Here is a 26,605-nt window from a genome sequence, read left to right as displayed (position 1 = left end):
CTTAGATATGATATATGGTGATATCTGATGTTTAATTTGATATGTGTCATGACTCATGATTATATGAATTAGCAAATCTTTAAAAAAATTTATATACTAAAAAAATATATTTATAGGATAATGAATTTTTCTATTTTCTGAATATATTAACAAATATATTTTTATGTCTAGATTTTTTTTCTAATAGAGTTAGAAATTTTTTATAAACAATTTTAGATCAGACACATGGTTACATCTAATATTTTAATTGAAAACTTTAATCCGGTTAGATCCGGGTTACCGGAAAATCTCAATACCTAACTTTTAAGATGATAAGACCAATTAGTCGATTACATCGCGACGTTAGAGTTGCAAGTCCGAACCATAGAGCCTATAGCCTATAGCCGAGTTTTTAACTGCAGCCGCACAACATATGATTTTGAATTTAACAACGGCAGTTAGTTTGTCAGCTGTTAATTAGTTATTTTTCTACCAGTTTATTCTCTTTAGTTTGGCCCAAGTGTTTTTTTTTTTTATGTCTATGCAATTTAATTTATTAAATTCATGTATTTTGTTTATATACATCACTTTTTGTTTCTATCAATTTTGTCTTTCTTTATATTTCCTTAGATAAACAAAGTTATCTAAACGACAACGAGGCCAACTATTCTCGATTCCTAAAATTGTTTTAACTTTTAAAACAAAAAAACATAATTAGGTGAGAGACGTTATTTGGGAAAGTATTTAGTTTTTTGGTAAACTGACACAAGACCTAGAACAACACTAATTTTAGCTTCTATTTTGCCCAATTTTAACTCCACTCGCTTATGCATTGTGTACCAAAGTCCATCCTATTGTGTGAGACAAAGGCAATAAATTTTGGCATTCTCGAGAACTGAAGTGTATTATAGCTGTCTACTAATTTTTGCAGTCCGACTTTTGGGTATTCTCTCTCTCTCTCCCTCTCTTCTTCATTATCCCGCCCTTGCTACTGTAAATCCTAAGTCTCGTCACTCTCAGTTCATCTCTGATTATTGTTTCATCAAACTTCTTTCATCAAACTGTCCCACAGGAGGAATTAGCACTATTATCTCGGTAAGCCAACGTCTGTGGGGTTATCTTAATCGGCGATCTCGTCGGAAAACCGAGTTTGGCGAGATAAAATTGACTGTCTTTTCATTTTCTATCGATTTTCGATGTTTTCCTACGCGCTTCTGATATTTGGACTCCGAATCAGTTCATTGCATGAGACAAAACCATTGACTTTTGTCGTTCTCGAGATGATAAAACATGTTATATCTAACTAGTGTTATAACTATCCGACTCTTGGATGTCTATTTTTTTTTCGTGTTCATCATCCCGCCTTTTCATTCTATGAACTATAAGTCTCATCCGCCGATAACATTTCTGGTAACTGTTCAACCACACTCTAGCAAAGCAGAAATATAAAGTCTTGCTTTTTTTCCTAAATGCGGCACCGAAACATTATCATCATTGAAACGGTAAGCCATCGGGTGTATCGTGTATACAGATATACAAATATTAATAACGCTCTATGTGTTTACATATATACAAATGTTAATAGCCCTCTATATACGAGTTTATATGTATACAAATATTAATAACGTTCTATGTATGTGTTTACGTGTATACAAATATTAAAAATGTTCTACATATGTATTTACATGTACACATAGAATGAACAATTTAACACTGTAATTATTTCTAACGCTCTATGTATTTGTTTATCTGTATATAAATGTCAAAATCATATAAATTATTTCTAGATATCCACGCAACTGGGTTAGTTGTTTAAAAAAATTGAAAAACAATTTATTGGGTGTCCATGCAACTATGTTAATTTTTTACATTTTTCGTTACAGATTTAAATTAGATAAAGTTCAAATAAAATCGATTGCATTTAATAACCGTCACTTCGTTATTTCTGTCAACTGGTGAACATTTATTACATGTGCTTTTTCAATGCCTTAAAAAGTCAAAAACATTTCTCCACGCTCAGAGACAGACTAGGTGTGGTTTTTTCGTTATTAAGCTGAACTTTAAACCCATTACCGAAAACACATATTGTCAATTATCTAATTTTATATCTAGTTTTTGTCTCTGCGCAAATTCACCCAAACAATAATAGACCTACAAAAAAATGTAAAGAGAAGAATAAATAAATAAGTAAGAAGTAAATAATTTGCAAGGCAAATGGAATCCATTTGATTTTAAAATAATGTGCATGTACGTGTTGAAGACAAATGGAATCCATGCGATTTTCAAAGAATGGGCATGTGCGTTTCACGGATGCAGCCTGGCGTGAGGACTCTCGCGATGCGGGTTTTGGCTAGATTTTTGTTGATTACCTCTCTAAATCGAAGAAACATGTGAGCTCTCCACTGATGGCGGAGGCTATGGCTCTCTTAATTGCTCTGCAACAAGTTCTAGATCTGGACTTTAAAAAAATTTCATTTGCTTCGTATTCACAACAGTTGATTAAAGCACTTACTTTGAAGCCTCAATCAAAGGAGCTCTACGAGATTTTCCACGACATTCCACGGCTAACTAAAGGAATAAACAATTTGAAATTTTTTGTACTCATTGTCTCTTGTCTTTGTTTTTTAAAATTTTTGTATTATCCTCGTTTTTGTAATGCTAAGACAGATTGCCTATATCGTTATTCTAAAAATTTATATTCTAAATTTGTAAATGTTTTTTTTTTATTGGGCTACAATCATAGAATGACTTTTTAATTATTGTTGGGCTGAATTGAAGAAAGAAAAAGAAAAATCTAACAAAGCATAAACATATGTTTATTGAATTATGACTCTATAACCAACATACGACAAGAACATCATTTTGGACTAATCTGTTCGTCCAACAGTCCAATTAGGAACCGACTGGTTTTCGGATCGGTTTCGGTTCGGGTTCAATCGGTTTCGGGTCAGTTTTCAATTTTGATATAGAACCCGGTGTAGAACCGAAACACAATTCGGATCGGTTCGGGTCGGTTTTTAAACCAGACTAACCCGAGTAAACCATACAAAACCCGAAATACCCGAACATTCAATAACAAATAACAGAAATAGAATTCAAAAATCAATTCAAAACTAAAGAAGAAATGCATAGTATAAGAGTATTAGAACAACCAGAATTCAAATCCAAACAAAGAGAGAATAAGGAGTTTAGAGTAAAAAAGAAAAACAACCTAGAAACAATTCCAACATCCAAAAACCATAATGCAAAGTACCAAAGAGGGAGAGAGCATAAGAGCTAATAGTTTAGAGAGAAAAAAAGAAAATCAATCCAGAATCACTTCACTTCCATACAAGCTTAATGAGTCTTCATCCAGAAGCTACAAAATCCCAATGTCGAAGGATCTATAGAGATAAAAAGCATGTTAAAGAATAAGATAACAACTTAATACAAAACAAGAACATAAGACATTTTCACCAAGTCACCACATCATCTTCACTTCTCTCCGATTCATCATCATTCTGATTCTGATATTCATCTTGTTGTCGTTGAGGAGGTGAAGAAGAACCCATCTGCAATGCAACAATCAAAGAATATCACAAGTAAAAGTTAAATTCAAGCTCAGTCTCAAAAATCAAAAAGTTAAACAATTTCAAATGAGACTAATGACACTAAACAAAACGAAAATCTCAAATTCTCAATAAAAATGATGCATCTACGTTGTCTCAATTAGAGAACAGAGAAGATAGATTGATAAGTGAGCAACATAATCGAGAAAATAGAACAGATTCCTACGGCTACATTCCTACGGCTACATACTACAGATTCCTACGGCTACATACTTCACAATTACACAACTTCACATTCACACAAAGTCACAATTCACAAACCTATTGTTAAACATAAGAAACTGAAACCCATAAATGACATAATTACAAAGCTCTATCAATCTAAGATGCATAAGAAACTGAAATACAAAATAAATTAAACACAGAAATGATAGAATTACAAAGTTTGAATAAGAGAATACGAGAAAGGAGAAACACAAACCGACGATTGATTTGTCGAAGAAGCTGATAGAGTAGGTTTAGCAGCTATTTCTCGTGAATCGTTTAGGGGATTTAGGGTTTCCAGTTTGCCAATTTGGGGTTTATATAGGCTTTAAGATGAGAAACGAATCAATGGAGTGGAGAAGTGGAAACGGCAAAAGCAATCTAGAAAATCAGAGAGAATATCGGAAACAGGAGATATGTGCTCTCAAGTCTCGATATTTTTGGGTTTATGAATATATGATTATTTCTCTTAACTACACATATCCTTATATATATGTGTATACAATAAATGGCCGGTTAACCGATCGGGTTTCGGTTTACACCCGAACCGAAACCGAACCCGCTGCAAATCAATCATATTATCCGTTCGGTTTATAGATTCTAACCGAAACCGTACCCGAACCTCTTTTTTCGGGTCGGGTCGGGTCGGGTTTTCGGGTTTCGGAGAAAATGCCCAGGCCTAGTTATGATGTTGATGTTATGTTGAAGTTAGTGCCGGCTCTCCCCATGTGCGGGGAGTGCTCATGCACATGGTCCAAAATCTTTTTGTCTTTTTTTTTCAACTAAATTTATTAAAATTAGAGTCCAAAATTTTTTTTTAATATATATACATAAGAAATTAGGGCTAATTGTTTTTTTCAGCTCAGGGTTCTTAATTTTTTTGAGCCAGTCCTGGTTGAAGTATCTCATAGCTTTACTTTGTTGTCAGTATATACTATTTCTTTTTGAATTTTTTGAGTTTATTTTTGTAGAAAAAGATGGATGTAACATATACTAATTGATAATTTAACAAAGAAAGAAAATATTGTATGTGTTTAGTATCGTGGTACTTAATGGGAATGTCGAGTAAATAGTTAAGACTTTTACACCAATTGGGTAGCACGACCTTGCTTCTATATGTAGTTATAATAATATATCTTATGTAGATAGTAATAATTACTATAGAGTGGTCCATATATCTTATATACTAGTCAATATCTCTTGTTTTTTCCAATGTGCGATAATATTATCCCTAATACGCTCCTTCGAGATGATAGCTCTAGCCATTGATCTCGGTATGCTTGGTCATGGATCGGCGGGCCAACTATTTGGTCAGGCCGATGGTGGATTGGATTAGACATGTATGGATCGACTTCTGATACCATATTAGTATATGGGCTTCTAACTCAAAACCAATTGGCAATGAATGGAGTAACCCATATATCTTATATACTAGTCAAAATCTCTTATTCTTTACAATGTGAAATAAAATTATCCCTAATAATATATATATATATATATATATATATATATATATATATATATATATGTTGAAGTAAGTATTACTTGCATATATATCACGGAACATAGAAAAATGAATATTTTACTACTTTTTAATAAAGTAGAGTTTAATTTAAATTTTTATCTTAATGTAATTCATTATAGTGTTTTTGTGATCAAAATTACTAAGAACAAATTTCGCAATACACGTAGGCAACAAAAAAAACTTGCAATGTTTCTTTTTAATTAATATGTAAACATACAAAATATTGATTTTTATTTTAACAAAAATGATTGTAAATTGGCTTGTATTCTAACGATTCTTCTTGTAGAAAAGAATTTTTCTGATTTAAATATATTAAAAAGTATAAATGTTTTTATATTTAACTAAATCAGATTAAATGTTAATAATTTTAATTGACAAAGTAAGAAATAAAGAATTACTTCATTGATTATAACATAATTTTTCCGGCTCCTATTCAAAGAGTAATATCTTAGAAAATAATTTTTCAATGATTTTTTTATTAGTTTAATTTTGAAACTTGAAAATAATGTAACATCAATACCAATGCAGTAAATTATAAAAAAATAATTTTTAGTGGATATTGATTATTGAATGTGTTTGGAAATTAAATTTAGACTAATTGAGATAGATAAGATTTGGAGATAAGAATGTTTAGTAATAAGTATAGAGTAATTAAAAAAGTTAGAATAATTGTGAGTTTGCCACATCAGCAACAATGACTCTCTTTTAATAGAGGATATATGTTTTTAATAGTTTGATTCTGTTTTAAATGACTCTCTTTTAATAGAGGATATATGTTTTTAATAATATATCAAAATCAAAATCAATTTATTAAAAGCATGCATAAAGTCATTAAAGTTTTAAAAGGTAACATTATTTTAAATTATTTCAAAAGTTCAGTATAAAATAACCATAGTTCTTCTTCTTCGTTTATTCAGCGTTTAGGAAAAAAGGATCTTATATCAAATATTATATAGTAGAAAAATCAATCGAAAGATGACATCGATGAAACTTCACATTCTTGCTCTTTTTGTCATCGTTTCCTTCCTTGTTAGTGCTCAATCCACTCGTAAGTATTTGTTTCTTGTCTAATAAGAATATGCTTTTTCAATCATATATGCATATAGGTTTGAGCCTAGATAGATGTTTGTATTTGTGTTATCACTGCGAAATTATCCGAACCAAAATTCTGTATACAATATATATTGTCGACAAAAATATATGCATATAAATATGTAATAATCATAGGCATTTTATACATAACAAAAATATCTATGGTGATAACTTAACAAGTAAATATTTTTATATTGTGATGGATTCAACAGGAATTATGGATGCTTCCTCAGATTGTGAATTCAAAGGACCATGTCATAAGAAAGAAGATTGCTATGACTCATGTGGAGTGAACAAACCACCGTTTAACAATGCTTTGTGTGTACCAGGCAGAGATTCGTTTCAATGTTGTTGTATTTTATCGTGATTCTATTCAAATTTCGTTTACAATCGACTTTTAAAAAAGTTCTATCAATAAAAGATACTTGAATTATATCAACTATAACAATTTTTTTTTGTTCAACATATAAACTGTAACAATATTGTTTTCATATTCTTGTCTTTAAACGAAATAAATATAATGATAATTCGTTGCCATAACAATGACGATAACTCGAAAGAGAAGAGAGAATCGGACAAGAGTCATGTACATTTATTTGTTATATATTTTATGTCAATCGTTTAGCGGTAAAATCGGACAATTAATATAGAGGTAAGTCTCGCTAAAATTTGTGTGGTTTGGATGACTAAATTGCAGTGTTCAAGAAAGCGCTAGGCGCTAAGCGGGCGGTGACCCAGTGCCTAGCGCCTAGAACGCCTAATCAGGGCCTAGACGATTTTTTAGGCGGTTTAGACGTTTATAACATAAAACATTATCAATATAATATTATATATAAAAGTTATATAAAATATCTATATAAAACTAAAAATTATGAAATTATAAATAAAAATTAGATAAAATATTTATTTATATTTATATTAAACAATATATGAATATTTATAACTATATATATAAATAAAACTCTAATTGAAATTGAAAAAATATATTAAACAAGATCTATATAATTTTAGGCGGTCAAGGCGGTTATCTAGGCGTCGCATGAGAGCCTAGCGCCTAGTCGGGGCCTAGGCGACCGCCTAGACCGCTTTTTAGAACACTGCTAAATTGTGAAAGAATGAAGATAGCATGAGAGTTTTAATTAGAGGTCATAGTAACAGGGGAAAACGTGTAAAACGCGATAAATCATATATACAATTCTAATATAATGGCCTGTTTTGCTCAAATCTGTTTATTATTTTCTTAAGAAATATATAAATATGATAAAATCTGTGGGTTGAGAATATATCAAAAGGGATATGTAGGAAGTTTCTTATTGCCTAGAAAATGATGAACGAGCTGAAGAGCTTCTCTAGGTTTGAATGTCGGAACTTGGTGTCCCGCTCCTCTTACCGTCACAAACATTAACCCATCATACTCCACCGTCCACCCTCCGACCTAACGGCGAGTGAAGAAAAAAAGAAAAAAAATTAGAGTCAATCACACACTTACTTGGAAGAAAAGTTAAAGTTTGTAACTTGGAACCAAACCTGTAGTTTGGTGTACCAAGGTGTCCAGTCTTGGACTATCTTAAGACCAAGCTTCTTTAATGAGTATCTGGTTGCGGTCACTGGGATTCGTCCATCTGTATCCCCACTATTTTACCAAACAATTTAAACCTGTTATCGCTTGTTTTCACTTAAATTACCACATAAAATGCCAAGGAGTAGGTGTTAGACCTGAAAACCCATACGCGTAATCCCGCTGATACAAGTGTTCTTAAGGTTGGAAGCATAGAAGCGGGAGCGTCAGACCAGAATGAGACAGTGTCACTGCACATATAGTAAACCATACATTGGTTAAAGTTCGAACATGAAGTAGTATCCTATCTATCAATCATTTACCACTCTTGGTTAAACTATGATAGTAAGAGTAGTATTAATATATGTAGGTGTGACAATGCATTAACTGATTCAATTTCCTTTGAACAAACCATAACCAAGCAACCGGGAAAAAAAATTACTTCTCAATACCTTGGAATCAAATGAAAACCGAAACTATATAAGCTTCTTATATTTCATGAAAAACAAAATCTGAAAAACCAAACCGAAAACCAGATTGAACATCTTAATAATACCTGCAATGAGTCCAAGGGTAAGATATGTTGGTGACATTAGCGTGAAGTGCCTCCTGAACATCTCTCCTGTTCATATACTTTTCTGTATACTCCGATGCACATGGGTCGTACCCGGCCGCCATCCTCCTCCATCCTTCCTGTATATAATCAATTAAAACCAGTTAGTCAAATTGGTTACGAAATAAGATTTTCTAAGTGATCAAAAGCCGAATGATTAATTTACATTGTGAGATATGAGACGGGGTCGGAGAACGCTACGGAACGCGGGTAGGGGGCGGTTTCCAGCGACTGAATGAGAAGTAGAGGAGTTCGTGGAGGTGGTGGGGACACACTTCGGAGAGTACAGACTGTACATGTCAAGGATCTTGTATACATCAAAATACTCATCTAAAGCCGCATTGCATTCCTTCGTCACAAGTTTTTGTTTGAAATCGCAGTTTTGATTCACTTTCTTGTACAATGCATCTGATATCACCGCGTGATCCCATGCATATTCTATCATCCCCTTTTGATCCGTTTCGTCATCCAATAACGCGTTTCCTATCTGTATATACAATTCAAATTGTCATCATCAAAACACTCGATTGCAATTTGCAAGTGCAACTAATAATTATTGGATTGATTTAACTGACCATTAAACCCTTAAGATTAATGAAATCTTTCTTCGGCGCAATCTTGTTTTCATTGTAGATGAGCTCCGAAAGTTGAGGAACGTAATGGCCTAATTCCATGCAAACACGTATGCAATGTTTGTTTTTTTTGGTTTTGTAATAATATCACATGTAGAAACGACATCGTACTGTTTCTAACTTAAAATAATAATAATTTACCGGCGTAGCTTTCTCCGGCGATGTAGAATTCGTGTGACTTGTATTGAGGGAATCTCTTGAACCAGTTGACAAGGAAATTGTACGAGTCTCTCGCTGGTTAATCAATCAGTTTACTTGTCACAAAAAAAAAAAACTAATAGTTCATTATAATAAAATTAATATTATTATATAACCGAACCTGTGATGGTGTCGCCGAGTTGATTTATATCACGGCTTGTGTTAGTGTAGGAGAATCCAACTCCAACCGGCGATTCCAAGAATAACAAATTCGCCGCTACATATGTCATTATTTCAAAAACATTATAATGATAGAAAGAAAAAAAATTATTTGAATATTTAGAAAGTTATGTATATAGTTATATACCTTTGTTCCAGCTGTATGGATTTAGCTTGAGTTTAGGCTGACTCGAGTTTTGAGGGAAGAATGGTCCAAGTTCTTCTGATGCTCCAAATCCGATTGATGAACATCCAGGTCCTATATTCACATTTTCACCATTGAAATCTCAATTTACTATAACAATATATATACATTATTTGGTATTATTTGGAAGTACCACCAAATTAAACTTAGGTAATCTAGGCCTACTCTTTTACTCTATGTTACTTTCTATTCAGCATTATTGCATAGGGTCCATTTTATTTAAGGGGTTTGTTGCTTATAATGATAAAAACCAAAAAAAAAAAAACTTCCTTTATCAAGAAACACACGAATAAAAACAAACTTGAGAAACTTTTAGGGCGTGCATATACGTGCATGGACCATGTGTAATGTTTGTAATCATAATGATTTATGGACCGAAGGACCGTTTAAGTTTCATGGAATTGACTTTTCTTGATAGGTGATGATAATATATAGATGCATAACTTTTGTGTCAATAATTACTGTGCCTTAATATTAAAGTAAAGGGCGACATGAGCCCACGGGAGCTATAAAAGCCTAAATATGTGGAGTATAAATTTTATATTCATCACATGCATATGAATGCAATTAATTAATACAGTATGTATAAAAAATATACATATGTAGTTACTAATTATCTTTAATTCTTTCACCATCAAGCGTGTTATGCTAAAAAAAGACTTAATATAATGTATTTAAGTTTTTTTTTGTTTTATGACTTTTTCATCCAAATTAGATTGTATACCTCGTTTATCTATATGAATAAAAATGACTTGAAAATCAAGTATCTTTTATTATGTGTAAGAAACCATAAACATATTAAAACAAAGCATGGTGGAACGTTGAAATATGTGGATTTTAAATTTAAATATATAGCAAATGAGTCTACAAGAGAATAAAGGCTAGCATAAATAGGATTATGTAATAACAACTAACAAGCATGTGGAATCATTACAAGCTTCCAAAATTACATTAAAGTTTAACCAATCCACTTCACAACGAAAAACTCATCATGATGGTGATGATGATAACTACTAACCACATACGTTTCATTGATTTTGACATGGTGCCAAATGAGATACATCTCTTACTATTAGGAAGCTTCACCTAATATTCTCCCCCAGTTACCTTTTTTGTCTCCATGCATACAAAAGTGAAAGGACTACATACATTCCTATTTATTTATGGGTTATTTTAATCCACGTTAAATTTAGTTTAGCTGCATTAAGTATATGAATATTACACATGTATTATATGTACATGAATAATTTTTCCTTTTACATGTAATTAATGTTTTTAAAAGGAAACCTCTTGTTTTTGTAATCCCTTAATAAACATTAATTAAAAAATGTATATGTATTTCTAAAGCTATTTAATTATCCGATGCGTAGTTTTCTCTTTTAAATTGAAGTAGTCTAATTATATCCTCATATTGATTGGTGTCATGGATATTTAAATTAATTTTCCCTGAACACAATGTAGTAAATTTATAGCTGCGTAACATAATTCCTATTTTTTGGGAGGTTTTGGTCCAGAAAACTCGTTACCAAAAAAAACTTATGAAAGTTTCTATATTCAAAACTAAAAAAATCGAATTAAAAGGTTGCGTAAGGATCAACTATATTTATATCAATATCAAGTAGATGAAATGCACACGAAGCATGTTACACCTTTTTTTTTGTGTGGGTTTTAATCCTTTCACTATGAGTTTTTACACTAATAAATTTACGATTAACCGAGAGACGTACATAGAAGGAAAATGAGTGGATGTGAGTTAGTTTAATTTACCTCCATTGAGCCAAAGGAGGAGAGGTTTTTTGCTTGGATTATGAGTGGCTTCAAAGAACCAATAGAACAATGCTCTTCCATGTGTTTCATTAACCGTCACATAACCGGCGTATTGCCGGAATTTCACCGGCGGCTGTCCCGGAAGCTCCTTCACTCGATCAGCTCGTTGCGCCGCCAAAACCCTAGACCGGAAACAACCGTTGTCGCCGTCGTTGTCACTGCACAGCTTTTCTGCTGATGATGAGCCAAGAAGAAAGGACACAAGAAATAGGACAAGAACAGAGAACTCAACACTATGAGAACCCATTTCTTTTTATTTTATTATAATTTAATAAAATCGAATTTGTAGAAATTGTGAAGTGACTGTGTAAGTTTATATAATGTAGTGAGAGAGAGAGAGAATGGATTCAGAGACAGATAAGAACACTCTGTAGTCTCACTGGGTGGTAACCATATTCATAAGATAAGACACATGAGAAAAATCAAATTCTGGAAAAAGTAAAAAGATTTTGGATTTCTTTCTTTTGATAAAAAGATTTTTATTTATTCTTTCTTTTTATAAAAATATTTTAACTTCTTTCTTTTTAATTAGTTTGAATAAATTAATAATTGCAGTTTTATTAATAGAATGGTTTGATAAAAATTGAGCTTCCCTTATTTATATGAATTTCTCTTTTTGTTTACACTAGAGGTGAAATATCTACACACGCAACTTGTGATCTGTCTTTACTCTTTAGTATCGTTTCTATTTGGAATTATATGATTATGATTGTATTGTAACCATTTCCTTAAGACGAAGACATCTAAAAAATATGAATTGTGAAATGAGCAAGAAATTTTGTTTATTTTCATATTAGTAATAATAGTAGCAAATTCTCTTTATAAAAATAGAAAGGTTTGTTAGAAATTGAGTTTCCCTTTTTATGGGCAATTTCTCTTTTTGTTATAGACTATAGATAAATAGAAAATACGTACAGACGGACGCAACTTGTGTTATGTCTCCAATATCGTTTTTGTATTATGATTGATATAATTTGAAATATAAACCAAGACAAGATAATATATATAAAAAAAAATGTTAGAAAAATTGGAGATAATGAAGTGATTGGTCAATGAATTGGAATAGAAGGATCCAAATAAAAAGCAGAGCAGAGCAGAGCGAAGAAAGTGACGGGACGGTTCATAAGATTATTTCTTAAGAGAGATTTGACCAATCACTGTTTTACTTCTCTCTCATGTTCGTCCCCCTTGAAATTAGCAACGACCGATCTACATAAATAATTTTTTTAGTATAATATAATGTGTGAATTGTGATGTATGTGTATTTTGTTAAGTAAAAATACCTTCCCGTCATATAACAAAACAGAATGTTACGACTTTGATTGCGTAATAAAAGATCCGGTTTCTGTTTATATACGTCATAGAAGTAGTGTAGCTACATCTACATGTACTCATATCATACCTATATTCATTAAGAAGTCACGAGGCATTTATGTTACAATGTGAATGTGGAATGTTTAACAAAAAAAAAAATATATATTTATGAGCCTTTTGCTTGTACTTTTTTACTCTAAAAAATGTTACAAATTTGATCTTACTAAGAAGAGGCAAAATACATCGAAACTCAAGGTTCGTAGTGTCCGTGAAGCCTCGGGATCAAATAACAAAGATTTCTGCGCACATTGGCTATGTAACAACAACTAACAACAGAACACCATAAAAGACTAAAAAAATGTCTTCCAAGAATAATCAAAAACCAAAATAATAAAAAAATGTCTTCCAAGACGAAACGACGTCGCACTGCTATAGTCCAAAGAAACCCGAGGAGCATGTTTTGAAACAGAACCTTTCAAGTTTCAAGAAAATAATAAAAGAGAAGTGGAGAAGTAGTTTAGCTCCATCTTCTTCGATCCTCCTCTTCGTTAACCGGAGTATACCAATCTGGGCGTCTCTTAGAGTTGCTCAGCCTATAATTCAGCAATAGTTCCTCATTACACAACGACCTCGTTGCCACCAAGACCAGTGTCTTCAGAACCGGAGCTTCTAACCCGTTTTTACTCCCTGTCTTAAACCAGAAGCTTCCAAATCTCTTCATCTTTATTTCTCCAGAATCCCCAAAAGATATATTCGGGATGTAAGGTCGCAGATCTTTCGCCATCAAGGGGAAGTCATAGGGACATATCATAACGTTTGGAGTCATTTCTTTCGCCGGGTGGTTAGCTAAGTGACCAAATGCCAACGGATTTCTCCTTTCAAGAACGTCTTTTGCTTCACCTGAACCTTCGAGAGGCTTGCTCAACGCTTTCCATAATCTGTCTGACCCGTTTTCTGCGGCCTTGGAGTTTGCTTTAACCGCAGGTGTGTAGGACCCATTCCATACTTCCCTAGATTCTCCCCCAAGACCCCAAGGCTGAGCGTTTATCACAGTTCCATCATACCTCGTGATGAGGTACGAGTTCTGTGAATCAACCTTCGGGTACCCGGGAATGTACCTGTAGAAAGCAGGAGAGTAAATTACTCCAGGGTAAAAGGCTAAGACGGTTCCAACATCTGCTTCGCCTTTGATGAAACAACCTTGACCAGCGTCTTTGTGAGGTATTACAGATGGTTTGATCTCGAGGGTATAGCCCATTTGATCCATTAATCTCTGTGAGACCTCATTGAGTTTCAAAGGCTTTGTCTCGGGAACAACTGTGCTGGAGAAGAATCAGTTAGAATACTAACTAAGTAATGTAAAACATCAAGTCATCAAGTAATAACTTCACAAATATCAAGTAATAACTTCACAAATTGACTCAAGTAATGTAAAACACTTACGGGGCGTATCTGCAGCTGGAAAAGCATTATTACTACCAATGGCGAAAGTAAGACCACTTCTACGAGGAGGAGGGCTTGTTGATTGTGAACCCGACTCGTTATTCCTAACATCAGGAAGAAGGATTCCATCCATCAAAGAGCAGAAGTTTTCAACTTGGTAGTGAATATTCTCTTGAACTTGCTTCTGCTGCTCAGATAAAGTGGCTTTACCAGCCATCTCAATGATCTCCTCTGCATCCGTCTCCTCAGCTTCTCGTCCCAACCGATAATAGCTAAACACAATTGGTTCTCATGAGCACAAAAAGTAGAAGTATTGATGATGACTTAAAAGGAACAGCTAGAGCCAAATTAAGGACTATTGAGTGTGACTCTTCTGAGACAGAAAAAAAAAAAAAAAAAAACCAACCTGGTATACATAAACAGTTTGTTAACGTCTGCTTCAAATTGGAGTTGCCTTGGGTTCTTAGCAAATGTGGTACTCTTGGCAAGAACTCCAACAGCCTGCCAACACACAAAAGCAGCAAAAGAAAATTCGAAATCTCAATCACAACTGTCTAAAACCTCATCCTAAAACCCTGCAAATCCCTAAGTACTAAAATGATCCTGTGAATCCACAAAATTGATCAAAAGAGCAACTTCATTAGACATTTAACACCAAAAGACGATACTTTACGGTTCTCCTTCAGCCTAATTTCATTTCTTCTAATCTTAGTTCTTCCAACATATTGGTGCAAATCGAAAAGACGAAATCCGAACAAAAGATTCATACTTTCTTCGTACCCAGTATTAGAAACTCGTGCCAGAGAGGAAAAATTCGAAAGGATCAAACACAGAAGCAAGAGATTCATTAACCTGCTGAAATTTGTTGAAAAGAGTCGCCATTTTTAGTTTTCTTTCCTTAGAAACGATTCTCCACCCTCTTTGTTACAAGGATTGCAAGAAATTACTGTAGAACATCAGACAGGAATCACGAGGGCTTGGGTCGAAGAATCAAAAACCTCCATTGATGAAGAAGACTGCATCTAGTTCTTACTTACTCGGTAGCATACCTCCCCATGGGCAGCCTCCAGTACCATGGTTGGGCCCATTTATTACTAATGGGCCGAAAACAGAGCTTCTAGGGCCTCTTTATATTCTTTTCCCATATTTTTGTCTTTTTTTCTTCCGTTTACTAACTTTCTTATATGAATGTGAATTAGTTATTTAACTTTAGGATTATTGTTGAGCAACCACGTCCTTTGTACGTAAGTTATGTTTATTCAATCTAAATGAACCAATTCGATTCAAACCAATTGGAACTGAAAAACTCGATCCAAAAACCGAAACATAGTTTAACAAATAGATTCATGTTTTCTATGGAAAAAGAAAAAACCAATAACCCGAATTTATTTGAAAAATTAAAGATACATTTGAGTACAACCTGAATTTGAACCGCAAATGTAAAACAATGCGCTAACTGTTAAAACATGTTGCCTATCTTGTATACTTAATAATAGTATCGCAAATCGCTGAATTTATAAACACACACGGTACATGGTCACATTGAAAAAAATGCAATAGAAATGATGTACAATTGTCACTCTTCAAAAATGCAACCAAAGATATCATTACAATTATCCAAAGAAATAGGAGTACCAGTAACCTGAGTTGATCTCTAGTACGACTGGGTAACAACGAATTAGTATCATTTTCTATACTAAAGATATTAGATACCTACATTTTATTTGGTTTATTGGGAATATACAATTCATTAATTCTCTCATAAATTTTTTGTTAAAGAAAAGCAAACGTGGACGGAAGCAAAAAAGCTAAATATACAATGGAGAGAAATTGTATTAACTTAGGTTACCCATCGCCAACAACCTCTCATCTCCTTTCCTAAACCATTTCACAATTTTGGTCAAAAACACAATCTAAACCCTATTTTTTTTTATTTAAACCCCAAAAAAGATTCGACCTTTGAAATTCCCAACACCAGAAGCAAAACCCCAAAAGAACCCTACTTATAGTAAAAGAAAAGTAACATAATATACACGAGAACCAAGAGCCACTTGAATATAAAGTTCACAGTTTTTGTCTGCTCACCAAATCAAACCTATTTCTCCTGAGAGCCAAAGCTTTTTGTCACCCACAAGAAACTCATGCAACATTCTTCACCCACTAGCTAACTAACGACTTCCATTGTTATTAATCTCTCTTAATTCTTCATTTCTGAGAATTCATCACTCTCTCTTCTCTTTGTCACAATGAATTTCAATTCTTCTTACAATCTCACTTTCAATGACGTTTTCTTCTCTTCATCTTCCTCCGGTGACCCTCTGGTTTCATGGAGGCTGTTTCTCTTGAAAGATGTTCAGGTTCTTGAGCTCCTTATTGCCCTTTTTGTCTTTGTCACTATACATTCCTTGCGTCAGAAGAAATACCAAGGTCTTCCTGTGTGGCCGTTTCTCGGGATGCTTCCTTCTCTAGCTTTTGGCCTCCGAGGCAACATATACGAGTGGCTATCCGATGTTCTCTGTCTCCAAAACGGAACTTTCCAATTCAGAGGTCCCTGGTTTAGCAGCCTCAACAGCACTATTACCTGCGACCCAAGAAACGTTGAGCATCTCCTCAAGAACCGTTTCTCTGTCTTCCCTAAAGGTTCTTACTTCCGAGACAATCTCCGAGACCTCCTAGGCGACGGAATATTCAATGCGGATGATGAAACATGGCAGAGACAAAGGAAAACCGCGAGCATCGAGTTTCACTCAGCCAAATTCAGACAATTAACCACTCAATCTTTGTTTGAGCTCGTGCACAAGAGACTCTTACCTGTTCTTGAGACATCGGTTAAGAGCTCGTCTCCTATAGATCTACAAGACGTCTTGTTGAGGCTAACATTCGATAATGTATGTATGATTGCTTTTGGAGTCGATCCAGGATGTCTTGGTCCTGATCAACCCGTGATTCCCTTTGCGAAAGCCTTTGAGGATGCGACTGAAGCAGCGGTTGTGAGATTCGTCATGCCTACTTGCGTGTGGAAGTTCATGAGGTATCTTAATTTCGGAACAGAGAAGAAGCTAAAGGAATCTATAAAGGGTGTGGATGATTTCGCCGAAGAAGTTATCAGGACGAGGAAGAAAGAGCTCTCTCTTGAAGGTGAAACTACAAAGAGATCGGATCTCTTAACTGTGTTTATGGGTCTGAGAGATGAGAAGGGAGAGAGTTTCTCAGACAAGTTTCTTCGTGATATCTGTGTAAACTTCATACTTGCTGGGAGAGATACTTCTTCGGTGGCTCTGAGCTGGTTTTTCTGGTTGCTAGAGAAGAATCCAGAGGTCGAAGAGAAGATCATGGTGGAGATGTGTAAGATTCTGAGGCAGAGAGATGACCATGGAAATGCAGAGAAGTGGGATTATGAACCTGTGTTTGGACCAGAAGAGATTAAGAAGATGGATTATCTTCAAGCTGCTTTGTCTGAAGCTCTCAGATTGTATCCTTCAGTTCCTGTGGACCACAAAGAGGTAATTCTTAACTAAATGTGCTCTGTTTTGACCTAATTTTTATTAACTGCTTTCCAAGAAACCCAATTTGATTAAATCTCGATCAAATAACATTTAGAAATTAAACACTTGCTGGTTATAGTTCTTTTTAAGATACGTATGAACCCTTGGTAACATAGGATCGTATAAACTAATTAAAAAACCCTTTCGACGAGAAAAAGGGCTAAAGAATTTCTTAAAATCCTATTTCTGGTTGGTTTCTATACAGGTGACCTAATCAGTAAACAGACAAAGTTAATGTAGAAGTTCTTGGGAAGACACCTAATTAATATATCCAAGTATCTTAAAGAATCACTTCTTTAAAAAAGAAAAAATAACAACCATTTTGACTTCTTGGTAACCAATAAGAATGTCATGTTTTGCTGTTTCCCCATGAAATATCTGACAACGAACTCATACATATTAAAATTTCTATGCTTATTCAGGTTCAAGAAGACGACGTATTTCCTGATGGAACAATGTTGAAGAAGGGAGAGAAGGTTATATACGCGATTTACGCAATGGGTCGGATGGAAGCTATTTGGGGAAAAGACTGTCGTGAGTTTAGGCCAGAGAGGTGGCTAAGAGACGGACGGTTCATGAGTGAGTCGGCCTATAAATTCACGGCCTTTAACGGCGGTCCACGCCTTTGTCTAGGCAAAGATTTTGCCTATTATCAGATGAAATCTACGGCGGCCGCAATAGTTTACCGGTACAAGGTGAAGGTGGTGAATGGTCACAAGGTGGAGCCGAAGTTGGCACTCACAATGTACATGAAACATGGTTTGATGGTGAATTTGATCAATAGGAGTGTCTCCGAGATAGATCAATACTATGCCAAGTCTTTTGATGAGGGTTATATTAATTAGTGTTTTAATGTTTTGAGATTTGTTAATTGATTAAGTTAATCATCTAAGAAGATTGTGTGCTTACTTTTAGTTTATTTGAATTTTTCAAGTATGTTTTTTTTTCTTTTCTTTTTTTCCACTTTGTTATAGATCATGTGTATAGTCTATGGATTTATGTGTACGTGGAAATGTGGAGGAAGTATAATGGGTTATACTTATATGTGGACCAATTATGGGTTGTTGTTAGGAAATTAGTTGGTGGGGCTTGTAATATGATAATAAATTTATTACTTGGAATTTTAATTTTATTTCTATGCGTATATAATATTTTTATTAGGCAATATGACATAACCAGTTTGGAATTCAATTTGGAAACGATCTAACCTTTTTTTTTTTTTTTGAAATCCTAAAGAATCTAACACTAATCCTTTGTCAAAACTCTTTAACACTGTTTTGACGAAATATACTCTATACTTTATTTTGAAAATCAAAGTCATAATAGAATTGAAAGTACATCATTAATTACTAGACATGTAGCAAAACAAAACATGCGTATAAGTTTATTAGTATATATAGTTTTTGCAATTGTATACGTCTATGCATTCCGTTGAACGTTTACACATATCGGTGGACGTCCATACCAAATAAAAATACGTTTTTAAATAAGTTAAATAAAGTCACGTCGCAATAACTTCTGCATGTGTCTCTATGACCTCTGCCATTTTCAGGGTTATGAACAGTACTAGAAGTGGTATTTAATTTCACTAAATAAAATCTAAACAGCTCTTTCATTTTGCATGTGTCTCTATGACCTCTGCCATTGTCATCGTCTGTCACAAGGTACTACTTTTCATTCTTAATTCGTTTCCTGATAGTTTATATATAAACTTAGTTTACATCCAATCTCATTGGTCGGCAATTTTAAAGACAGAAATATCGTATTATGAAACCGTGTGTATCTACAATTTTGTCTTTGTTGCTTAATTGCATAGAAGTGACCTAATTCGCTTGAAAATCCGATCACACGCGATCTACAACTACAAGACAAAATTGAATTTTTGGATGACGTAAATCAACTTTCAATACCCACTCCACTCTTGAAGGTTGAGAATCATAAGCACTCCCTTATCTTCTGGTCAAGAGCTCGTCTCTTTCTTGAAGGTTGTATTAGGAATGTGGCCTAACTTAACCCAAAAGCTAGCTCAAGAGTTAAGGATTGCCACATCCTTTATATACTACCCAAAGACCTTAATCCCAAGCAATATGGGACATTCTAATAGGCCTCCTCGAGATGTGGGTGGGAAACGGTCCAACGGGAAACAGCCCAAGCCCAACATCTCGGAAATACAACAAGACATGCCACTTATATGGGCCACATAGGTGGGAAACCATTTTTGTGGGAATTTGCTTGTTGGGCCAACCTTGGGCTCTGATACCATAATAAACTCCGGTACACCGGAAGTTCAAGATCGGAGAACAGAGAAGAAGAAGGATATAACAAACTTTCTTATTCAGCTTAAAATGTTGTTACAACCAACTTAACCTATAAAATGAATGTAATTAAGCTTATATACATAGAACTAAACCGAGTATTAATCTCAGCTCAGTAAACCACACATAACCGAAGTGATAATGCTCCTGAATTGAAGTTTACAGAATTGATAAAAGAACATGGCATGCTTCATTATTTTTCTTGTGCTTATACTCCTCAACAGAACTCTGTTGTGGAGAGAAAGCATCAACACCTTCTTAATGTTGCTAGAGCTTTATTGTTTCAATCAAATATTCCTATGCAATATTGGAGTGATTGTGTGTTAACTGCTGCTTTTTTAATCAATAGACTGCCATCACCTTTGTTAGATAACAAATCACCATATGAGCTTCTATTGAATAAGAAACCGGATTATTCATTGCTAAAGAATTTTGGATGTCTCTGTTATGTTTTAACAAATATACATGAAAGGAACAAATTTTCACCTCGTGCTAAGCCTTGTGTGTTCTTAGGATATCCTTCTGGATATAAAGGGTATAAGGTTTTGGATCTTGAAACACATTCCTTTTCTATATCTCGCAATGTTGTTTTCAAAGAAAATATTTTCCCTTTTAAAACCAGTGAATTACTTTCTAAAGCTGTTGATGTGTTTCCTAATACGATTTTACCTTTACCAGCTCCTTTACATTTTGTAGAAACTATGCCTTTGATTGATGAAGATTCTTTAGTACCTACTGTGTCTAATAATACTAATGCTGCATCAAATAATGCATCATCATCATCATCATCTGCATTACCTAGTACCAGAATACCTAATACTACAGTGACACCGGATTTAGGCCTTAATACTGTACCTATTGCTAGATCTAAACGTACTACTAAGGCTCCTAGTTATCTATCTGAGTATCACTGTTCTCTTGTTCCTTCTATATCCACTTTACCACCTACAAATTCTCTTCCAAACACTATACCATCCTGTTCTTCTATATCTACTATAACACCTATATCTAATACATCATCTTCATCACCTAAAAAGACTACACCATATCCTATCTCCTCAGTCATTTCATATGACAAATATACACCAATTTTTCAATCCTATATCTTAGCCTATAATACAGAAACAGAACCAAAGACTTTTTCACAGGCTATGAAATCAGAGAAATGGACTAAGGCTGCAGATGAAGAGCTTCATGCTCTGGAACTTAACAAGACTTGGATTGTTGAATCTTTACCTCCGGGTAAGAATGTGGTAGGATGTAAGTGGGTCTTTACAATAAAGTATAACCCTGATGGTACAGTGGAACGTTATAAGGCAAGGCTGGTGGATCAAGGGTTTACACAACAGGAAGGAATTGACTTTCTAGATACTTTTTCCCCTGTTGCAAAACTCACCAGTGTGAAACTCATGCTTGGTCTTGCTGCAGCTAAAGGGTGGACTCTGACACAAATGGATGTTTCAAATGCTTTTCTACATGGAGAGCTAGATGAAGAAATTTTTATGAGTCTTCCTCAGGGTTATACTCCTCCTTCGAATACAGAGTTACCACCTAATCCTGTTTGCAGGTTATTGAAATCTCTCTATGGCTTGAAGCAGGCTTCTCGCCAATGGTATAAGAGGTTTTCTTCAGTTCTTTTGGGTGCTAACTTCATCAGTCTCCTGCTGACAACACTTTGTTTGTTAAAGTGAGTTCTGGTTCACTTATTGCTGTGCTTGTGTACGTTGATGACATCATGATTGCCAGTAATGATGATATAGCAGTGGAGACATTGAAGACTTTATTGAGATCTGAGTTTAAAATCAAGGATCTTGGACCAGCTAGGTTCTTTCTTGGACTGGAAATTTCAAGATCATCTAAAGGGATCTCAGTTTGTCAAAGGAAGTATGCTCAGAATTTATTGGAAGATGCTGGTTTACTTGGTTGCAAGCCTAGTTCTATTCATATGGATCCAACACTACATTTGGTAAAAGATATGGGAACTCCTTTACCAAATCCGACTGCTTACAGAGAACTTATAGGACGTTTGCTTTATCTGACAATCACAAGACCAGATATTACCTATGCAGTCCATCAGTTGAGTCAGTTTATTTCAGCACCTTCTGATATACATTTACAGGCTGCACACAAGGTCTTAAGGTACATTAAAGCTAATCCAGGTCAAGGCTTGATGTATTCAGTAGATGCTGAAATATGTTTGAATGGATTTTCTGATGCTGATTGGGCTGCGTGTAAGGATACTAGAAGATCAATTACAGGGTTCTGCATCTACTTGGGAACTTCTCTCATTTCCTGGAAATCAAAGAAGCAGGCTGTAGCAAGTAGAAGCAGTACAGAATCTGAATATAGGAGTATGGCTCAAGCTACATGTGAGATCATTTGGCTTCAACAACTCCTTAAAGACTTACATGTGAAGGTTACTTGTCATGCTAAATTGTTCTGTGACAACAAATCTGCTCTGCATATTTCCATGAATCCTGTTTTCCATGAAAGAACAAAGCACATAGAGATTGATTGTCATACTGTCCGTGATCAAATCAAAGCAGGTAATCTCAAAGCTTTACATGTTCCCACAGCAAACCAACATGCTGATATACTTACTAAAGCGCTTCATCCGGGTCCTTTTCATCATCTACTACAACAAATGTCTTTGTCAAGTCTCTTTCTTCCCAACCAGACATCCTGAAGATAGAGACTTGAGGGGGGCGTATTAAGGGTATAAGGATCGGTTAGCTTCGGTTATGTGTGGTTTACTGAGCTGAGATTAATACTCGGTTTAGTTCTATGTATATAAGCTTAATTACATTCATTTTATAGGTTAAGTTGGTTGTAACAACATTTTAAGCTGAATAAGAAAGTTTGTTATATCCTTCTTCTTCTCTGTTCTCCGATCTTGAACTTCCGGTGTACCGGAGTTTATTAGGTTGAGAAGACAGCTTGCAATCCACTCTGCTTCATCAATACCCAAACAAGTCGGATTCTTAACCTTAAAGAAGAAGAGCTCTTGACCAGAAGATAAGGGAGTGCTTATGACATGTGCTTATGACATGTTTCTCTGCCTCTTCATCTTCATGATCCGAAGAGTCAGTCTCCTCACCAGAAGAACCGGATTCATTTTCAGTTGAACCAGACTCTTCTTCTTCTTCGTATGAAGATGCCGACGCCGTCGGAGGATTCTCGATTTCTTCCGGCTGCTTGGGTGCCATATTTCAATTTACTTCTTCTCCAGATGCAAGACTCTTCTTCTCCTTTTTGTTTGCTTTCTGAAGATTATATATAAACTTTGTTCGTCAAATGAAAGTAACGCTTAGGGTTCCAAGTCATATTTAATTCATGTAATTGGTATTAACAAATAACTTTGGAAATGAAATATTTTTAATGGCTGGGATAAGTATCTATAGGCTACCTTCTGGCACTTTGGAAATGAAATATTTTATACATTTTTGTGAAAATTATATTGAAATAATGATACTTATTCAAATACTCATCCGTTTCAAAATATAAGACGTTTTAGTATAGAGCACGCAGATTAAGAAATATCCACTTTTAAAAAGTTCAACCAATCATGAATTAGAGTACAGAATATAAATAATCAGAAAATATTAAATTAATATATAATTTGCATAAAAACTTGAAAACGTCTTACATTTTGAAACAAAAATAATACCTCAAAACTTTTTACATTTTAAAACGGAGGGAGTATTATATTTTCTATATTGTTGTTGATAATAATATACATTTAACTAAAAGAAAATTTATAGTGTTTCCATTTTCTAACGGTTTACGAAGGCAAATTTTTTATTACAAATTTACAATTTAGAAAACTACAACGTAAGTCTAAAATGATTGGAGAGTACTGGTCTACCAAAATACTTCTTTTCAGGGTGATGATCGACCTAGGAGAGCAGGTGTATTTAAAACTACGTACTCCTGACATTTTCTTGTGAGTGGAACGCTTGTGGCCATCCTGGAATTCCATTGGTAAACGGTATATATTTGCTAGAAAATAAGTCAATAAGTCAATAACTCAAGTAACATAGATTTCATTCTTTGTCTCTTTTTCAATATGTCTTGTTCGCTGTATCCATGTTAACAGAATGTATGCAGTTTGTTTTAATTGCTACACAGCAGCAGGACCTTAAAATCTATTGCAGACTTGCAGCCCCTACAAGAACATGTAATTGTGCGTCTAGGGAGACTCTCAATACTATATGAAGTTGAGCGTAAGCAAATAAGCTTCTCAGCTAAATATAAGAAGACTTGCCGAAGCTTGAAGGTTATTGATGCATATCCGTCGTCAGTCTTTGAGGCTATATATAGTCAAAAGACGGTTTCATACTTATGGACCGGTTAAATATGTTTGTTATTCAGTCTTATACACTTCTTGATGATCATCAAGTGTAGTCTCAAGACGACTCTCATGCTTCAACAAATATGAATTTCGTGAGTTCAGATAAGTGTTTGCTGTTTCATTCGCTTTACCTTTTTTTTTTTGGTAAGAATTCACTTGACTTGTTATTTGTTAATCACTGCGACTCACTTTTCTTCGGTAACCTAAACGCACCGGTTAAGGCGGTTAGGCCAACAACATATGAAACAAATTGTTAAACATAGGGGAATCAGCTTTTAACCTTAAACTTTGAACCCAACTATCTCAAAAGCATGAAAGATGTCCGAAAGGAATATGAAAAAAGCACCATCTATCATCATTACTCTATAAAACAATGTTTTAAAAAAAAAAAAAGCTTTATATTCCTTTCTTCCTTTTGCTTTTCTCAATAATTTTCGAATTATATGATTTTTACAACTTTATTCTTTTACACGTATAAACACAGACAACACACAAATCTTCTTTCTCTCTTTCTCTGCAAATTTACCGATGAAGGAGTTCGATTATGACAAGCTTTTCACTGTCACAGATCGATTCTCTCATTCAAAACTCATCGGTAAAGGAAGCCATGGCTATGTTTATAAAGCCCTTCTTCATCACCATAACCACGACGACAAACATCAAAGAGTCGTAGCCATTAAAGCACCATCATCATTATCATTATCTCTCTCATCATCATCATCCAAATCAGAACAAACGAAGAAACTAGAAAACGAGATCAATGTTATGTCATCGTTACCATATCACCCACACGTTTTGAGCTTTTTAGGTCACGCCGAGAAAAAACTCATGGTCGTTGAGTTCATGCCAAACGGATCGTTACACCAGTTATTACACGTGTCAGCTGATCCTCTTCCCACTTGGCTTAAACGCATTGAAATCGCTCTTCAGATCGCGAGTGCGGTTCACTTCCTCCATGAACAAGGTATCATCCACCGTGATATCAAATCGGAAAACGTTTTGTTTGATTCGAATTGGGAAGCGAAGCTTGCTGACTTCGGACTCGCCGTTGATTTGGGAGGTGGGAAGACGAGACCAGCGCCGGCGGGAACTATCGGATACTTAGATCCGTGTTACACGTTACCGGAGAATCTGAGTATGAAGACTGATGTTTATAGTTACGGTGTTGTTTTGTTGGAGATTGTTAGCTGTAGGAAAGCTATCGACGTCTCTCGTTCGCCGTCTTCGATAGTGGACTGGGCGGTTCCGTTGATTAAAGAAGGGAGGATCGGAGAAATCTGCGGCGGAGGAGGAGGAGGATCGGCTGTTTTCCGGGGAATGAATTTACGTTTGTTACGTATGGCGGCGAGATGCGTTTCCTCCGACGTGGAATCACGTCCGTGTTTCGGGGAGATCACGACGGAGATAGTGGCGTGTTTGGCGGAACCGTTGAAGAGTTTGCCGTTATGGATTAGCGTTTTGCGTCGGGTTGTTAAACTGAAACGGCGGAAAAAACGGTTGAGAGAAACGCTGACGTGGCCGGGTCAAACTTGCCGCGTTTGGTGAGAGTTAATGAAGCCGGGTCAAATGTCGAATCGGGTCGGGTTGGAAAGGATGGTTACAAAAAACAAACAACCAAATCCAAGCAGAAGAACACTCGCGAAAAAGAATGATATAGCATTTAATTTTGTTATCCCTTCGGATAATGTAACCATTAATCCATTATTAATTCAGTCGTGATCGATTGATTTATTTAACCGTTGTTGGTCTAGTGAGTTTTGATTTTCCTAAATTTCATTTCATACTTGTTAGGATAAAATCAATTTTGATTTGGGTTCAAACTTTCACTTTCACTTTCACATGTAAAGTTCAAAATGTGGTAAAGTGACAAGAAAAAAGAAAGGGATTGGAGCACACAAGGGTGATCGCAATATGTTGAATTTCACTACTATTCTGCCCGCACTGCACCCAAATTTGTTCCTCATCGCACATCTCTATTCGAAGTCATAGCTAACCTCTTTTGGATTGTTAATTGTGGAGCTAACAAAAACGTTTTAT

General features: G+C 34.8%; 6 protein-coding genes and 1 long non-coding RNA gene across 8 annotated transcripts; 3 read left to right on the top strand and 4 right to left on the bottom strand.

The window, feature by feature from the left end:
- Positions 1-3,116: 3,116 nt before the first annotated feature.
- Positions 3,117-4,199, bottom strand: LOC110227480. Its single transcript, XR_002331177.1, has 3 exons — positions 4,009-4,199; positions 3,444-3,530; positions 3,117-3,362 (listed from the first exon to the last, which is right to left on the bottom strand). It is a non-coding gene; the product is annotated as an uncharacterized LOC110227480 (long non-coding RNA).
- A 2,029-nt stretch (positions 4,200-6,228) lies between these two features.
- On the top strand, positions 6,229-6,847 carry LOC9308113 (putative defensin-like protein 271). Its single transcript, XM_002874069.2, has 2 exons — positions 6,229-6,364; positions 6,621-6,847. The coding sequence occupies exons 1-2, from the start codon at positions 6,292-6,294 to the stop codon at positions 6,773-6,775; spliced, it is 228 nt and encodes a 75-aa protein (XP_002874115.1). The 5' UTR covers positions 6,229-6,291; the 3' UTR covers positions 6,776-6,847.
- A 683-nt stretch (positions 6,848-7,530) lies between these two features.
- LOC9308112 (serine carboxypeptidase-like 34) lies at positions 7,531-12,058 on the bottom strand. The gene is made up of 10 exons (XM_002871997.2): positions 11,541-12,058; positions 9,717-9,827; positions 9,531-9,626; positions 9,353-9,445; positions 9,155-9,243; positions 8,746-9,066; positions 8,523-8,659; positions 8,125-8,217; positions 7,936-8,041; positions 7,531-7,843 (listed from the first exon to the last, which is right to left on the bottom strand). The coding sequence occupies exons 1-10, from the start codon at positions 11,845-11,847 to the stop codon at positions 7,694-7,696; spliced, it is 1,503 nt and encodes a 500-aa protein (XP_002872043.1). The 5' UTR covers positions 11,848-12,058; the 3' UTR covers positions 7,531-7,693.
- Positions 12,059-13,118: 1,060 nt separating this feature from the next.
- Positions 13,119-15,491, bottom strand: LOC9310182. Of its 2 annotated transcripts, none has more exons than XM_021021716.1 (4): positions 15,210-15,491; positions 14,764-14,858; positions 14,358-14,629; positions 13,119-14,231 (listed from the first exon to the last, which is right to left on the bottom strand). In XM_021021716.1, the coding sequence occupies exons 1-4, from the start codon at positions 15,237-15,239 to the stop codon at positions 13,432-13,434; spliced, it is 1,197 nt and encodes a 398-aa protein (XP_020877375.1). In that variant the 5' UTR covers positions 15,240-15,491; the 3' UTR covers positions 13,119-13,431. The 2 variants fall into 2 exon arrangements, with proteins under 2 accessions (XP_020877375.1, XP_020877376.1); XM_021021717.1 differs by lacking the exon at positions 15,210-15,491 and adding an exon at positions 15,138-15,199.
- Positions 15,492-16,130: 639 nt separating this feature from the next.
- LOC9308111 (cytochrome P450 86B1) lies at positions 16,131-19,034 on the top strand. Its single transcript, XM_002874068.2, has 2 exons — positions 16,131-17,860; positions 18,325-19,034. Exons 1-2 carry the CDS (start codon positions 16,604-16,606, stop codon positions 18,745-18,747), a joined length of 1,680 nt encoding a protein of 559 aa, XP_002874114.1. The 5' UTR covers positions 16,131-16,603; the 3' UTR covers positions 18,748-19,034.
- A 4,001-nt stretch (positions 19,035-23,035) lies between these two features.
- Positions 23,036-23,827, bottom strand: LOC9310181. Its single transcript, XM_021020217.1, is given in 2 exon segments — positions 23,036-23,266; positions 23,268-23,827. Coding segments are annotated over 2 exon segments (387 nt in total). The 5' UTR covers positions 23,424-23,827.
- Positions 23,828-24,795: 968 nt separating this feature from the next.
- Positions 24,796-26,339, top strand: LOC9310180 (serine/threonine-protein kinase-like protein At5g23170). Its single transcript, XM_002874067.2, has one exon. It carries the CDS (start codon positions 25,097-25,099, stop codon positions 26,111-26,113), a length of 1,017 nt encoding a protein of 338 aa, XP_002874113.2. The 5' UTR covers positions 24,796-25,096; the 3' UTR covers positions 26,114-26,339.
- The last annotated feature ends 266 nt before the right edge of the window (positions 26,340-26,605 follow it).

Source organism: Arabidopsis lyrata (assembly GCF_000004255.2).
Source record: "Arabidopsis lyrata subsp. lyrata unplaced genomic scaffold ARALYscaffold_6, whole genome shotgun sequence".
In the NCBI taxonomy this organism is placed as follows: domain Eukaryota; kingdom Viridiplantae; phylum Streptophyta; class Magnoliopsida; order Brassicales; family Brassicaceae; genus Arabidopsis; species Arabidopsis lyrata.
This window is presented reverse-complemented; position numbering and strand designations above follow the sequence as displayed.

Coding starts and splice junctions, on each gene's coding strand:
- LOC9308111 (XM_002874068.2), top strand. CDS start 16,604: ATGAATTTCAATTCTTCTTACAATCTCACTTTCAATGACGTTTTCTTC. Junction 17,861..18,324: donor TTCCTGTGGACCACAAAGAG/GTAATTCTTAAC, acceptor ATGCTTATTCAG/GTTCAAGAAGACGACGTATT.
- LOC9310180 (XM_002874067.2), top strand. CDS start 25,097: ATGAAGGAGTTCGATTATGACAAGCTTTTCACTGTCACAGATCGATTC.
- LOC9308113 (XM_002874069.2), top strand. CDS start 6,292: ATGACATCGATGAAACTTCACATTCTTGCTCTTTTTGTCATCGTTTCC. Junction 6,365..6,620: donor TGTTAGTGCTCAATCCACTC/GTAAGTATTTGT, acceptor TGGATTCAACAG/GAATTATGGATGCTTCCTCA.
- LOC9310182 (XM_021021716.1), bottom strand. CDS start 15,239: ATGGCGACTCTTTTCAACAAATTTCAGCAG. Junction 14,859..15,209: donor TTTTCAACAAATTTCAGCAG/GTTAATGAATCT, acceptor GTGTGTTGGCAG/GCTGTTGGAGTTCTTGCCAA. Junction 14,232..14,357: donor TCCAGCTGCAGATACGCCCC/GTAAGTGTTTTA, acceptor TCTCCAGCACAG/TTGTTCCCGAGACAAAGCCT.
- LOC9308112 (XM_002871997.2), bottom strand. CDS start 11,847: ATGGGTTCTCATAGTGTTGAGTTCTCTGTTCTTGTCCTATTTCTTGTG. Junction 8,218..8,522: donor TACCCTTGGACTCATTGCAG/GTATTATTAAGA, acceptor CTATATGTGCAG/TGACACTGTCTCATTCTGGT. Junction 8,042..8,124: donor TTACGCGTATGGGTTTTCAG/GTCTAACACCTA, acceptor TTGGTAAAATAG/TGGGGATACAGATGGACGAA.